Raw genomic sequence first — 17257 nt, forward strand, 5'->3', positions numbered from 1 at the left:
TCTGTCTGTCTGTGTATCTGTCTTTGTGTTTGTTACAGAATCTGTACATTCATAAGTTAAGTTAAAATGTATAAGACGCCTACACAAGCGAGTAGAGTTTACATAATTAATGACCAAACAGAATGTAAACAGCTTAGTATAGTACACAAAGTGTACAGTTTATAACAAGATTGAAAGAACTTAAAGCACACAATTTGTTATAGAACTTAAAATACACAATTTATTACAGGACTTAAAGTACACAATTTATTACAGAACTTGAAGCACAAAATTTATTACAGGACATTAAGTTAATATAAACTTTATAAAAATGTACACATTCCATTGCTCTCACCATTTCCAAAATAAAAAAAAAGTTTAAAGTTTGCAACTTGTACTATCATGCCAAAAATAAGTAAAGTAGACACTTGGTCAAGAACAAGCAAAATAAAATATATATTTATTTTTAAAAATTCATAATCTACGAGTCTACGACTAATTAATAAAATAATTGTTGACTTTTTTTTTATTGATTCATGTTTTGTTAGGGGTAATGACTAATTGTCGCAAAGTTTCAGTTTGATCCGAGAATGTGAAGTGGCAGAACTGACGTGATCAAAATGTGTACCAGGCAGATTTAGTGACTTTGTAAAAGCTTTGTAAAATGTCTAAAATATTGACTAGTGTCGACTGAATGACCGCAAATCTACGACTGTCCGTATACACTCCTGGGACTTTTCTAATCCCCAACAGGTAGGCTGTGACTATTTGACCAAAGAACACATACGTGAATAGTAATTGCTGACGCTGGTAGCAAAATACAAACTTTGAGATCAAGTTAATCTACCAGGTGACAACGTAGCTGTTCTTGGTCGGTAACGCTGCTGACCATCGGATGTGGTCGTTTGTGGTGTACTACTTTCTTTTTGAAACCCACTGACCCAAACAAGTCTAATGATGAGCCTTGCGCTATCAATGATAAAATAAGCTGTAGACTTTAATCAACAGAAAGGTCCTTGATATCTCACTTGTAGAAACAGAATTTTTAAATTTAGATTTCTGAGACACAATGCTACGTATAGATCTCCCTAATCCCCTCCCCCCCTCGAGTCTGAGACCTTGGGCCAACGACTACTTCTCCGTTAAACTAACTCATCAATTAGCTCTCATTAATGGGCAGGCACAGGTCATTTATTAGATGAGCAGCTATTCCATTACATGAGAAAACAAAAATGGTTTTCATAAAGTTTGTTTTGAATTTTTTTCAGCGACAAAAACTTCAAATGTAGAGATATTTCTTCTCTGAAAAACTTCTATCAATTATCAGATACGATGGTGTGTGTGTGTATGTGTGTGTGTGGCAATTTTTATTCAAACTTAGAAAGTCAATTTATTTTGGTTTTTAATGTAATATAGCAAAAAATTACATTAAAACATTCAAAGTTAAGAGCGTTTTCCACTCACTAAATCTTTTTTTTTCTCAAAACACATATTCTTTCTTTCAGACACATACATTCTCACATTCTCTCTCTCTCTCTCATCCTCTATAACTTTTAATATAGCATTCAACAAGAAATAGACTCTCTCTTTCTCTCTCTCCCTCTGGAATTTATAAAATAGCATCCATCAAGAAAATAGATATAATTTGTAAAAAATGTCTTTATAAAAGCTAATCATTAAAAAATATAGATATATAAATTGCTATGGGGAAAACAGGATGCAGGTGAGGGAATGTCTAGCTCCGAGAAATCATGAAGAAGAGAATGCACGCTTAGGAAGTATAGTGGAGAGCTGGGAATACGGTGTTTTTGTGTTGCATTTAATTGAGCAAGTAACAGGGAAGTCACAAAAGTGTGCTCAAACAGTACTAATAACACAAGACTTCCTTTTTGCTCACATGTTGACTTCTTCATGCCATAACTTCGCTCTTAATAACTGAAGGAAAAAGAGATTTAAAAAAAATGAACTCCAGACAAATTTTAAAAAGAAAATTGAGAGAAGTTTTTAAACAAATAGACACATAACCAATGTCAAGGAGGTAAGATCCCTGTTGCTTAAAAGTAACAAATAAATATATATTGCATACTTTTAGCAGTGCCACTTCCAATTGTCTGTACACCAAAAGTCTAACTATTTATAGCAGTGAGTCCCAAATTGATCATTATAAGCCCCCGAGGTCAAGAAGAGCATACTATAAAAGAGGACGACTTCCAGGGGGCTTACGGCGACTTCCAAGGGGTCCACGAGAGTGGGAGAAAATGAATTGGGGGTCGATGAGTTGTAAAAGGGGATCCACAATAGTGGATTTAATTTAAGTAGGTCGTGTCTTTAATTTGTATTTCCCCTTAATAATAATAATAATAATAATCTTTATCGTTCGTGACGGAATTTGTTTTACTATTGTGCATTACAAATAGCACTACATTATCAGGGCATTACAAATAGCACTACATTATCAGGGCATTACAAATAGCACTACATTATCAGGGCATTACAAATAGCACTACATTATCAGGGCAAGCGATTCACATGAAAGCACACCTACACATTTATACCCCAGTTTCTCTTCAACATTACAGGGGAAATGTACAACCGGAAGTGCCTCGTAAATACATTATTTGTTCCTTGAGTAATCCTGAAATCGGAATGAAACATTGTTATTTTGAATGAAACATTGTTATTTTGAATGAAACATTGTTATTTTGAATGAAACATTGTTATTTTGAATGAAACATTGTTATTTTGAATGAAACATTGTAATTTTTTAAAACGTATTCAAATAGCTTAAGTGTGTGTACATGCAAATAATATTTAATTTGGACTAATCTAAAAAATTCTTGTTGAAAATAGAATTGATTATTTGAACTTTGCCTTCATTTATTCTTCATGCCATGCTGCTATAGTAGATATAGCATCATACAAGTATTTCTCTACAAAGCTGGACACGCTTAGAATCTTTAGAAACACGTGACTCAATGGGCTCTGTTGCACGGATGCTTTTCGTTTCTTTGGTTTAAAACTAGAATTAGTCAATTGAGCCGGAAGTACTTTTTTCCTTATATAGCTTTTGCATTATTCAGTTCTCATTTTAAATTAAACTGACACTATTGTATTAGATTTTAATATTGTTATAACCTTGCCATGCACACCGCCATCCAAGATAGTGCAGAAAGAAGGTGCGCACTATCAGTGAGTAGACAGGAAGAGAAGAGAGAAAGATTTCCGCCCAAGTAGAGAGCCAATATGGAGATGCTGTGCTCAAGACATGTTGTTCTACCTGTAGTTGTGATGTCCTGTAAATAAACATCTATGTCTCGTTGAGTTTGCCTCCCTTCAGTTATTACAATATCTAGATTTAATTATACTAATATAGAGATGTAATTTAGATCTATACGGTGTTAGCGAATAGCGTTACACAAGAATCGAACCTGGGTTTTTCTAAATTCAGATACTTGGTGTTTAATATTAAAACAACATCTACCTAAATATCGTAAATAGAGAGCAAATACCTATATTTATTGTAGCATGTATATATAGATAGGCCTGTGTTTTTTATATTATATAACTTTCGTAACTCTTTTATAGAGAAATGACTTTTGTAATTTTTATGTACAGCAACATAGCCCATTAACTCAAGTCCCTTCGTTGCTCTATCCATTCGGTGTTGGTAATCATTTGTAAACACTATTACAGAATAAAATTATGCACATTTGTTTTGTGTCTTTTTCAAATATTTTTGTTGATTTATATTTTTTTAACGCCTTAGTCAAAGGTGTACACTGATAGAAGACGTTAAACTACGACTATCTGAGCTCTGTTAGATATTGTTTATAGTATGACTCTCTACAATGGACGTGATATCACTCTGAGGGCTACGTCTGTCCTTACACTAACGAGGTCATTTGACGTCGCCAACGGTTAGGTCAGTGTTAACTTATTGGCGTCGGTGTGGACGTGAGGCAGACAGAACTGGACTGACGCCTCACACTGGGATCAATGTGAAATATTAACACTGGGGAGGGGGGGAGGCTGTCAGTTTTAAGACAGTAGAGCAAAGGAATAGACGTGGGGGAGGGGCGCTGAAGAAAAGTTGATAAAGCCACTGAGATAAGAGTGTCAACTGACCTGATGAGGTCAATCGTTGGAGATTTTCATATGTAAGAAGCTTCTTGACCTTCACATTGTGTCTACCTAGCACACAGTCGGCCTCCAAGATATTCGAATCTCATGGAAGTCACCTTGTTGAATTGTTTGTGAATTGTCTGCCGTTGTTCTAATTGTAGTTATGAATTAATGTCGTGGTAAAAGTAAAAGTAAAGTTCCCCTTCAGACCTTGCGACCTACAGGGCTGATGATGTCATCTGTTTCTTTAGCCAGAGGTTAACGAGCAGGGTGTCATGTGACCAGCACAACGACAAACTGCCTTTCCCCTATTAAAGCTAGGTACTCATTAAAGTTGGGTGTCCTCAGGGGGTGCCCTAAAAATCAGAAATTCAAAATAACAGTCTTCACTGAGATTCGAACCCAGGACCCCAGGTTTGAAAGCTGTGATGGCACGATTAGGAAGTAGTAATTTGTTTCGGGAATAAGGGGAAAGTTTTTACTTAGCGACGAGGACGTGATAGAACTTTAAAAAGAAGAACGCTCTAAGAGACGCTAAAAACAAGACGCTTTTCTTATCACAGTAGAAGTAAAGATTTTATAGACGGATAATTCTAGATGACATTCGACGGTTCCCTTCTTGATTATGAAACATATTTGTTGACCAACATCAGCGTCGATTACCTTGATCGATTGTTGCCCTTTTGTTGGTGTTATCTGTGCCAGCATAAGTTCGTTGTTACCTCAATTTAGATTTGTTGTATTTCAGGTACTAGACACCGCGGAAGCGCATAACCAAACGAAGCTTCACAGCCACACAGCCAACGCGCCCCCCTGTCGCAGTAGAAAAGGTTTTATAAATAAAAGGCGAAGAAAATATTTCGAAGAAATTATTACATTTAACTCTTTGGCTAACAACATAAGAACTAGCGATAAGTACATTGAACTCTTTAGCTAACAACACAAAAACTAGCAATAAGTAAATTTAATTACTGAAGTAATTACATTACAGCTAGAAGTTATTACTTATAAGTCTCAAACAAATCAGCGCTAGAAGAGTATATTAACTCTTTAGCTGCCGAAGTTACTATTCAGTCTTTGATTTTGCTGGAACATGTATGTGTCCATTAGGTTTAAACATGATTCCATCACGTTGAAGCAAGAAGTGCAAGTGTGTCATGTTTTCAAAAAGTGCAAGTGTGTCATGTTTTCAAAAAGTGCAAGTGTGTCATGTTTTCAAAATGTACATGTGTGTCATGTTTTCAAAAAGTGCAAGTGTGTCATGTTTTCAAAAAGTGCAAGTGTGTCATGTTTTTCAAAAAGTGCAAGTGTGTCATGTTTTCAAAATGTACATGTGTGTCATGTTTTCAAAAAGTGCAAGTGTGTCATGTTTTCAAAAAGTGCAAGTGTGTCATGTTTTGAAAATGTACATGTGTGTCATGTTTTCAAAAAGTGCAAGTTTGTCATGTTTTCAAAAAGTGCAAGTGTGTCATGTTTTCAAAATGTACATGTGTGTCATGTTTTCAAAAAGTGCAAGTGTGTCATGTTTTCAAAATGTACATGTGTGTCATGTTTTCAAAAAGTGCAAGTTTGTCATGTTTTCAAAAAGTGCAAGTGTGTCATGTTTTCAAAATGTACATGTGTGTCATGTTTTCAAAAAGTGCAAGTGTGTCATGTTTTCAAAAAGTGCAAGTGTGTCATGTTTTCAAAATGTACATGTGTGTCATGTTTTCAAAAAGTGCAAGTGTGTCATGTTTTCAAAAAAGTGCAAGTGTGTCATGTTTTCAAAAAGTGCAAGTGTGTCATGTTTTCAGCACCTAGCAAGTGAAGTAGTTTACTCACGAAACACAAAGATGTCTGGAAGTGCTCGTCATATTGTATCGTCTGCACCGTAAGCACGAACTAGCCTCGTTTTGAGCAAATAAAACGAAGGGAAATTACTAGAAAGACCGACATTAAAAGTCAACATTTAAAAATCGATAAGGAAAAAAAACGACACAAACTATACCAAACTTAAGAATCTAACAAAATTTTTACTTTCTCTTCTTTGTCCAAATGTTATAAAGATAAATTTAAAACAGACATCTGCTCCATCTTTGATTTTTTTTAAAGACCATTTTGTTTTGTGTGACATCTACAGAGTGCCTCAAGGGAGATCATTCAACAAATAATTTTTGTTTTTACATTTAATGTTGTGGCAATATGGCATCATTTCATTTGCTGGCCAGATTTTTATGATCGTTTGTGTTCTCTTCTGTTTGGTTTTTATATCTACCATTAACACATACACACAAACATTAGCACACACACACACACATTAGCACACGCACACACTAGCACACAGACATGTATGTTCGAAATTGAAATATTTTATTGTAGTTTCACTTTTATACCTTTGGTCAAATTTTGTATTTAATGTGAAATTGTCCACGTTTGATAAAATGGAATTTCTAAATCTGACCAAAAAAAAAAATATGTGCTCCAATTGTCCAGTTTCAAACTGATTTCCCATGTGGAGAGGTGTGAACCTCAGACGTCGCGGTCTAATTGATGGGTATTCTATGAAGACATAGAAGGGGGGGGGTAGAAATCGATGACCACAGGGAGAGAGGCGCTTGTATTCTGCAGAGTGGAGCAGATGGAGTACGTCCAGCTGAAATGTCCGTCGACGGAATGTCCCCTCAGTGTGTCGTTGAGAATGTCGCCGGGACAAAAAGGGGTGGGAGGAGGGGGGGGAGGGAAGCGGATGAGAGCGACTCGACGATTAGAGGGTCGTAAACTAAGCAGTGGACTAAAGAGGCGGGAAGGGGGGGTAGAGGGAGTAATTGGATGTGTCAAAGTGGATGATGTCATTAGACATAGAAGTCATGATTAGCGGTGTGTGTGTGTAGCTGATGGCGTCATGGGAAATCTAAAGTCATGTGTCGTGGATGAGGTAATTAGACAAAAATAAGTCAAAATTGACGCTTTGTAAACGTTATTGAAAACATAAGTCATATCATGTGTGTTTTCTTAAGTCATGCCTTAGAAACAAAAGTCATGTCTTAGAATCATAAGTCATATCATGTTTGTCTTCTTAAGCCATGTCTTGGAAACATGCGTCATAACTGCGTGTCTTCAGTCATGCCACGTAAATATAAGTCATGACTTGTATCTCCTCAGTAATGTAGCGGACGCAAAAATAAACACTTATATCGCCAATGACGTCATTAGAAGCGCCATTCACACTTTGTGAATCTTTAGAGGCCTCATTTGAACCCGATTCAGTCATTAGAATGACCTTAACGGTGTCATTTCAAAATACGTTTCACATTTCATTTAGATGTAGCAATAACACAACTTTTACACAACACTCTGTGTCCATATTTCTTAAGAAAAAACAAGTCTTATGACTTAAATGTGTCTTTGTCTCTTGAGACAGAGCGTGGCGTATAATACACTTAAACGAGTCATTGTCTCTGGAGATAAGACAAGTCTTGTAATACACTGATATATGTCAGTGTTCCGACTTCCTTCATCAATAAATAATTTAAATGTGTTCAATCTCTGAAAACGTTTATTTTTACAAGATAATTCTACTCTCTGACTTCAACCTAGGCTTATAAAATTACAGTTTGAAATGAGATATGTTTAAATTAAGCATTACATGGCTATCTTTTTCTCCTGTCTTTTAAATCTGCTGGACGTTGGAGCATCATACAGGCTCTGACAACTGTCTGTTTCCATTTTTCTCTGTCATTTTCCAGAAGTATGGTCTAGTTCAGAGCTGGTCTAGTTCAGAGCTGGTCTAGTTCAGAGCTGGTCTAGTTAAGAGCTGGTCTAGTTCAGAGCGGTCTAGTTAAGAGCTGGTCTAGTTCAGAGCTGGTCTAGTTCAGAGCTGTTCTAGTTCAGAGCTGGTCTAGTTCAGAGCTGGTCTAGTTCAGAGCTGGTCTAGTTCAGAGCTGGTCTAGTTCAGAGCTGGTCTAGTTCAGAGCTGGTCTAGTCCATCCTTCAATGTTGCCCTCCCGTTGCTTCCTTTGTTTGCCTCCCCTTTACCTTTCAGTATATGGTCAGACAGTCTTCACGTTTTGGACAGGGGTCAGAAGGTCATCCTGTGTATTAAGAAATACAAACAAACGTAGAGGCAACACAAAAACTATGTCTGTAAAAAAACAACTAAATTTGATGTTAAATCTTTGAAGACAGTGTAATGGTCTATGTCAAGTAGGAATGTTTCTAATGACACGATATGTCAACGTTTCTCAAACTGTGGGGCTCGCCGCCTTGTGGAAAGGAGGGGGCGAAAAAAAATAACTTATATTTTCATTGATGTTATCAATGGTTTAGGCGCCAGTTGCTCGCCTATGCCCCTTCTTCTGTCAGTGATTAAGGTAACAGCTCCTCCGGACTATGTATCTGAACCATACGAGAAGGCCAGAAGTTGGACTGGTTGTCAGAGGCTATTTGAGACGCGGGCCATTGGAATCAGTTTATAGGTAACGATGTGCTTAAAAGGGTTACCATTTCCGGCGTGAGAAAAACAAAAAACAAAAATATGATGGCTACTATGCAGTTCGATGGCGCCTACTCCGAAAGTTTCATCATAAACATAGGAGATAAACATGTATGTGTTCTAGCCCCAACCCTCTTCGGAATACTCTTTTCACTGCTAATCCACCACGCGTTTGACAAATCGACTGGAATCATCAATCTCCTCTCCAGATTTGATGCAAACTTCTGAATATTGCCAGACTGAGGGTCAAAATGAGAATCAGAACCACCCTCTAAGAGATATGCTATTCAAGGATGATGCGGCGGCAGTGGCACACACACAATGGTCGCTTGAGTCACTAATGCCCCGCGTCTCTCAGGTCAGGTCTACAAAGAGTATGGGCTAACTATTAGCAGGAAGAAAACAAAGGTTATGGGGTCACCTGCTACAAGACCACCCTCCATCCTCATTGATGGGCTAACTATTAGCAGGAAGAAAACAAAGGTTATGGGGTCACCTGCTACAAGACCACCCTCCATCCTCATTGATGGGCTAACTATTAGCAGGAAGAAAACAAAGGTTATGGGGTCACCTGCTACAAGACCACCCTCCATCCTCATTGATGGGCTAACTATTAGCAGGAAGAAAACAAAGGTTATGGGGTCACCTGCTACAAGACCACCCTCCATCCTCATTGATGGGCTAACTATTAGCAGGAAGAAAACAAAGGTTATGGGGTCACCTGCTACAAGACCACCCTCCATCCTCATTGATGGGCTAACTATTAGCAGGAAGAAAACAAAGGTTATGGGGTCACCTGCTACAAGACCACCCTCCATCCTCATTGATGGGCTAACTATTAGCAGGAAGAAAACAAAGGTTATGGGGTCACCTGCTACAAGACCTCCATCCTCATTGATGGGCTAACTATTAGCAGGAAGAAAACAAAGGTTATGGGGTCACCTGCTACAAGACCACCCTCCATCCTCATTGATGGGCTAACTATTAGCAGGAAGAAAACAAAGGTTATGGGGTCACCTGCTACAAGACCTCCATCCTCATTGATGCCGTAAATGACTTCTGCAACCTTGGACCAACAAGTCAAATTGACCTGCCTGTAAAAGAGATAAAAAAAAAACACATAAGGAAGGCTGCGTCGATCTTTGCTAGACTCAGACCAAGAGTTTGGGAAAACCGGAAGCTCACTACAGTGAGGAAAATGGAGGTCTACAAAGACATGTGTTTTGAGCATGCTATTGTATGGCAGTGCGCTACCTCCGAAAGATCTTTAAAATCCCATGGCAAGAGTGTGTAACACCGAGATCCTTGCGCGAATTGGTCTTCCCAGCATCTTCGCAATCCTCAGACAACGACGCATGCACGGGCAGCTTGGTTATGTTCGTCAAACGAAAAATGGCTGCCTCCTATACCACCAAAGCGAAAGCCACTTTAACCTCTTATAAATGTGGTCGGGAGTGTCTCTCCAAAACAGGGCTCCACAATCACATAAAAGTGTTTTACCATAGTCGTTACGACTGAAGGGGGTCAATAAGTAACACTAGAGAAAGATGTTGTAGACGTCAGGAGAAAGATTTTTTTGAAGCTGTGAATGCCGGAATGAGCTTGCCCCCCCCCCCCTTTCAAGACCTACCTAACTGGATGGGAAACCTGCTGGATCTCCAATTCTATCTCCAGGAAGAACTTTGTCTAGTATACAAAACACTTAAAATTAGGTAGGCAAAACAATCCGAGAAGAAAAGGACTTGCGTTATCAAAATTTCATTACGTAAATTTGGATTCTAAAGATAGTGTTAAATTAACACAAATGAAAAAAAAGTCAGAAAATTGTGTTACTATTATATAAGTTTCTCTACTTTTTTCATTACATTACCGGACCTCACAACGTTTTCTCTAGGGCCCAAACGACATTTTCTGCCATCTAAAGGAGGGGGGTGGTAGGCCATCCAGAAAAGCTTGAGAAACACTGCGCTCTGCGCTTGAAGTATGACTACACCTCTGCCTCTTGCTAAACTGCTTCAATAGAAATATTAGTGTCTGGTCGCATGAACAAATCTCACTTAACTAGGTCTTAAGATAAAATAATCTCGTCAATCAATATCCGGTTGTGTGGAGATTCACCCCCCCCCCTTTTTTTTTTCTTTTAGTTTCAGACATGGAAATATAAATATTGCATCCTTACCCTCAGAGCTAACCCCCACCCCCATGTCATCTTGCCCCTTTTCATGAGTTCTCATTGGCTCTCCACGCAAAGATGTATTTATTCTAATCTTCTTAAGATGGAGATTTCCCCCACGCCTACCAGTCGTATGAATAGTTTGAGCTCAATAGTGCATGCTGGGAAAGTTCTCCAGCGCAAGGGAGACCATCCTGTTCTTTCCTCATCGCAGGACTTAATGACGTAAAAGAATGTTTTGTGACTTACAAAATGGCTTCTACGTTAGTACAGAAGTCAAATGGACCTGGAGTGTCAATGTTGGTGTTGCCAAGATAGAGGAGTCCTCTTCGTTTTATCAAAAGACTTTAACTTTAACTTTAAATTATATTTTTTCGCCCTTTCATTTGTTAATCCTAGATAGCAGTAACGTTAGTTTTAAACTTAAACCTCGAGGTTACGTGCATAGAGTAAATAAAACTCAAAAGGGGGTTTAAAACAAAAACCCACATGCATGGGGGATTTAAAACTCTTTACCCCCCCCCCCCTTGGCTGAGCTGGGGCTAGTGGTGTATTAACATTAAAATCTCGCCTACAAAAAAGAAAATTAAAGCAAAAAACCAGTCACAAAATTTCACACCCCGAAATCTCGACCCCCCCTCCGGCTACGCCTATGATAGATCCATATAAGAGTCTGCTCCTTTCATTGTGACTTTTTGTCATATTTTTATTTTAAACAAAATTGACAGACCATTGACAGACCATTTCTCTTAAATTTCGATAGCCTTCAAAAGTTCAAAACGGCCTGGGGACCGAGTCTAAGATTATAGTTTTTAATTCTTCCAATGTTCAGAATGTAGCCTATACACTTTGTTTCCTTTTGTTTTTGAACTGATGGCTACCAAACAAAGCCTAAGAAACATGGACGCTGGTGGAATTTCAATGAACAGAAAAAGTTGTTGGCCTTTACCTGGCCATATCATGCATCGATTTTGTTGGCCTCAGCAACGAGAAATGGCCACAATTTCCCTTGTGCAAAGCTTTAAAAACAAAAGCCAAACGTTACTCTGAATAAATAAGATTTTATAACTTGCTAATTCATTTTTTTTTACTTTCCATTTGTTTTTCAGGACGAAAAGAATCAAATCATTACAACCAATTGCTGGATTAACCAGGTAACAAAAAAAAGTGTTGGTTTACAGAGATGGTGTTTGGGGTTGCAGTAAATAAAACCTTGTAATATTCGACCGAAAAAAAAGTATGAAGGCTACATCAATGTATAAACATTCTTGTCTCAACTCCTCGGGCATATACAGGGATCCGTGTATTTGGAGATAAATATAAATATTGACGTAATCATGCTTCTGAATTTTGTCATTAATGTCCCCCCTTCCTCATTCTTACAAAGCACCTCTCTTTTGGCTGTTATCCTCTGTACTTGAAGAGGCAATGATCGATGTGTTGGTTTGCTGTATATATTAGGAGCTTGCGTCTAACTGTTGAGCAGATAGTAACCAACAGGTGCTTCTTCTTGTCTCTACATCAGCAGGGGCGGGCTGGGTGTCGACATCGGCCCGGGCATTTCTATACAATCCGGCCCATAACTTGTATATCATATGATATGATATGTCCTCTAAGTCATTATGTTAAGTTTGATAATGTATCGATATGCATGCATACAGTGAACTCTAAATCTTTATACAAATATACGCCTTATGTTGCTTTTTAATCGCTAAATGTGTAGGCCCTAAAAGGATGAAGCCTACTGGTAGCACTATCTACGGATGTAGGCTATCACAATATTAGGTAAATGTGTTAGGTTAAAATAGTTTGACACTGTAGAGTCTGTGAACGTTTTGTTTTTTTACACAACACTCAGCGAACCTTTTTATAAAGTTTTTATAAGGCTTTAACAATTGTATACCTGCTATAATGGCATCCATGCGGCCCTTTCCTACCAGCCCATTTGGGTACCGGCCCACCAGGCATTTGCCCGAATGCCCATTTTGCCAGTCCGCCCCTGTACATCAGTATAGGCCATGCTCTTTACATCAGTATAGACCATGCTTTTTACATCAGTATAGGCCATGCTCTTTACATCAGTATAGGCCATGCTCTTTACATCCGTATAGGCCATGCTCTTTACATCAGTATAGGCCATGCTTTTTACATCAGTATAGGCCATGCTTTTTACATCAGTATAGGCCATGCTCTTTACATCAGTATAGGCCAAGCTCTTTACATCAGTATAGGCCATGCTTTGTACATCAGTATAGGCCATGCTCTTTACATCAGTATAGGCCATGCTCTTTACATCAGTATAGGCCACATGCAATTCTCTGGATCTATGACTTTTTCTATGTGGTCTAAGCGTAACTTGTACGGATAGAATTAATTTTGAAAAGAAATTCAACAGGTCTGACAAAATCGAGTATGGAGTCAATGGAACACATGTTAAATCATAAAGAATTGATCGTGTGTTAAAGTAAAATCACCACTGAGACTTAGAATGTCAAATAGAAAAGTGTTTGAATTCTAAACTTTCTCTTACCTTGCAAAGAAATACAATGTTTCAAGTTCATTTGACAGAAAAACAGATTTTTTTCTGAAAACAATTTTTTTTTTGCATTTATTTTTTGTTTATCACAGCCTGTCACCCCTATTGGAATATGGTCTGCGAACAGTAGATTTCTATAGTCCCCTGTCTTGGGCCAACCTTTAAATTTTGGAGCCAAACTTGAAGGTGTCTGCCTCTAGTTCTCGTTGACTAAGGCTGCTAGGACGCCGTCTCTTTTTCCTCCCTTATGGGTTCCACTTCAAAGCCTACATTGTGATACTAGTTGGGGACCTACGCAAAGTGTGCCTTGTGATACTAGTTGGGGACCTACGCAAAGTGTGCCTTGTGATGCTAGTTGGGGACCTACGCAAAGTGTGCCTTGTGATGCTAGTTGGGGACCTACGCAAAGTGTGCCTTGTGGTGCTAGTTGGGGACCTACGCAAAGTGTGCCTTGTGATGCTAGTTGGGGACCTACGCAAAGTGTGCCTTGTGATGCTAGTTGGGGACCTACGCAAAGTGTGCCTTGTGATGCTAGTTGGGGACCTACGCAAAGTGTGCCTTGTGATGCTAGTTGGGGACCTACGCAAAGTGTGCCTTGTGATGCTAGTTGGGGACCTACCCAAAGTGTGCCTTGTGATGCTAGTTGGGGACCTACCCAAAGTGTGCCTTGTGATGCTAGTTGGGAACCTACGCAAAGTGTGCCTTGTGATACTAGTTGGGGACCTACGCAAAGTGTGCCTTGTGATGCTAGTTGGGGACCTACGCAAAGTGTGCCTTGTGATGCTAGTTGGGGACCTACGCAAAGTGTGCCTTGTGATACTAGTTGGGGACCTACGCAAAGTGTGCCCTATCCAGCCCCATCTTCTCATTCTGATTTCTTCTTCTACTGGAGTTTGGTTGGTTCTTTGCAGGAGGTCACTGTTGATGATGTATTCTATAGTATCTCTAAACTATAGTTGGAGGATGTATTCTATAGTATCTCTGGTAGTTGGATGATGTATTCTATAGTATCTCTGCATTATAGTTGGAGGATGTATTCTATAGTATCTCTGCACTATAGTTGGAGGATGTATTCTATAGTATCTCTGCACTATAGTTGGAGGATGTATTCTATAGTATCTCTGCACTTTAGTTGGAGGATGTATTCTATAGTATCTCTGCATTATAGTTGGATGATGTATTCTATAGTATCTCTGCATTATAGTTGGAGGATGTATTATATAGTATCTCTACATTATAGTTGGAGGATGTATTCTATAGTATCTCTGCATTATAGTTGGAGGATGTATTCTATAGTATCTCTGCATTATAGTTGGAGGATGTATTCTATAGTATCTCTGCATTATATTTGGAGGATGTATTCTATAGTATCTCTGCACTATAGTTGGAGGATGTATTCTATAGTATCTCTGCATTATAGTTGGAGGATGTATTCTATAGTATCTCTGCATTATAGTTGGAGGATGTATTCTATAGTATCTCTGCATTATAGTTGGAGGATGTATTCTATAGTATCTCTGGTAGTTGGAGGATGTATTCTATAGTATCTCTGCATTATAGTTGGAGGATGTATTCTATAGTATCTCTGCATTATAGTTGGAGGATGTATTCTATAGTATATCTGCATTATAGTTGGAGGATGTATTCTATAGTATCTCTGCATTATAGTTGGAGGATGTATTCTATAGTATCTCTGCATTATAGTTGGAGGATGTATTATATAGTATCTCTACATTATAGTTGGAGGATGTATTCTATAGTATCTCTGCATTATAGTTGGAGGATGTATTCTATAGTATCTCTGGTAGTTGGAGGATGTATTCTATAGTATCTCTGGTAGTTGGAGGATGTATTCTATAGTATCTCTGCATTATAGTTGGAGGATGTATTCTATAGTATCTCTGCATTATAGTTGGAGGATGTATTCTATAGTATCTCTGCATTATAGTTGGAGGATGTATTCTATAGTATCTCTGCATTATAGTTGGAGGATGTATTCTATAGTATCTCTGCATTATAGTTGGAGGATGTATTCTATAGTATCTCTGCATTATAGTTGGAGGATGTATTCTATAGTATCTCTGGTAGTTGGAGGATGTATTCTATAGTATCTCTGCATTATAGTTGGAGGATGTATTATATAGTATCTCTACATTATAGTTGGAGGATGTATTCTATAGTATCTCTACATTATAGTTGGAGGATGTATTATATAGTATCTCTGCATTATAGTTGGAGGATGTATTCTATAGTATCTCTGCATTATAGTTGGAGGATGTATTCTATAGTATCTCTGGTAGTTGGAGGATGTATTCTATAGTATCTCTGCATTATAGTTGGAGGATGTATTCTATAGTATCTCTGCATTATAGTTGGAGGATGTATTCTATAGTATCTCTGCATTATAGTTGGAGGATGTATTCTATAGTATCTCTGCACTATAGTTGGAGGATGTATTCTATAGTATCTCTGCATTATAGTTGAAGGATGTATTCTATAGTATCTCTGCATTATAGTTGGAGGATGTATTCTATAGTATCTCTACATTATAGTTGGAGTATGTATTCTATAGTATCTCTGCACTATAGTTGGAGGATGTATTCTATAGTATCTCTGCACTATAGTTGGAGGATGTATTCTATAGTATCTCTGGTAGTTGGAGGATGTATTCTATAGTATCTCTGCACTATAGTTGGAGGATGTATTCTATAGTATCTCTGGTAGTTGGAGGATGTATTCTATAGTATCACTGCATTATAGTTGGAGGATGTATTCTATAGTATCTCTGCACTATAGTTGGAGGATGTATTCTATAGTATCTCTGCATTATAGTTGGAGGATGTATTCTATAGTATCTCTGCACTATAGTTGGAGGATGTATTCTATAGTATCACTGCATTATAGTTGGAGGATGTATTCTATAGTATCTCTGCACTATAGTTGGATGATGTATTCTATAGTATCTCTGCACTATAGTTGGATGATGTATTCTATAGTATCTCTGCACTATAGTTGGAGGATGTATTCTATAGTATCTCTGCACTATAGTTGGAGGATGTATTCTATAGTATCTCTGCATTATAGTTGGAGGATGTATTCTATAGTATCTCTGCACTATAGTTGGAGGATGTATTCTATAGTATCTCTGCACTATAGTTGGAGGATGTTTTCTATAGTATCTCTGCACTATAGTTGGAGGATGTATTCTATAGTATCTCTACACTATAGTTGAATGATGTATTCTATAGTATCTCTGCACTATAGTTGAATTATGTATTCTATAGTATCTCTACACTATAGTTGGAGGATGTATTCTATAGTATCTCTGCATTATAGTTGGAGGATGTATTCTATAGTATCTCTGCATTATAGTTGGAGGATGTATTCTATAGTATCTCTGGTAGTTGGAGGATGTATTCTATAGTATCTCTGGTAGTTGGAGGATGTATTCTATAGTATCTCTGCACTATAGTTGGAGGATGTATTCTATAGTATCTCTGGTAGTTGAATGATGTATTCTATAGTATCTCTGCACTATAGTTGGAGGATGTATTCTATAGTATCTCTGCATTATAGTTGGAGGATGTATTCTATAGTATCTCTGCATTATAGTTGGAGGATGTATTCTATAGTATCTCTGCATTATAGTTGGAGGATGTATTCTATAGTATCTCTGCATTATAGTTGGAGGATGTATTCTATAGTATCTCTGCACTATAGTTGGAGGATGTAGTCTATAGTATCTCTGCACTATAGTTGGAGGGTGTATTCTATAGTATCTCTGCACTATAGTTGGAGGATGTATTCTATAGTATCTCTGCACTATAGTTGGAGGATGTATTCTATAGTATCTCTACACTATAGTTGAATGATGTATTCTATAGTATCTCTGCACTATAGTTGAATGATGTATTCTATAGTATCTCTACACTATAGTTGGAGGATGTATTCTATAGTATCTCTGCATTATAGTTGG

At 37.9% G+C, this 17257-nt stretch overlaps 1 protein-coding gene across 3 annotated transcripts in view; it reads left to right on the forward strand.

Moving 5' to 3' along the window:
* Window positions 1-17257, forward strand: part of LOC106057771 (neuronal acetylcholine receptor subunit alpha-10-like) — a 199171-nt gene that overhangs the window by 134458 nt on the left and 47456 nt on the right. For all 3 annotated transcript variants that reach the window (XM_056037292.1, XM_056037304.1, XM_056037300.1), the window contains exon 4: window positions 11855-11899. In XM_056037292.1, the coding sequence (XP_055893267.1) occupies window positions 11855-11899 (45 nt within the window). The remainder of the gene's footprint in view (window positions 1-11854; window positions 11900-17257) is intronic.

The sequence above is a fragment of the Biomphalaria glabrata genome, chromosome 1 (assembly GCF_947242115.1).
Source record: "Biomphalaria glabrata chromosome 1, xgBioGlab47.1, whole genome shotgun sequence".
In the NCBI taxonomy this organism is placed as follows: domain Eukaryota; kingdom Metazoa; phylum Mollusca; class Gastropoda; family Planorbidae; genus Biomphalaria; species Biomphalaria glabrata.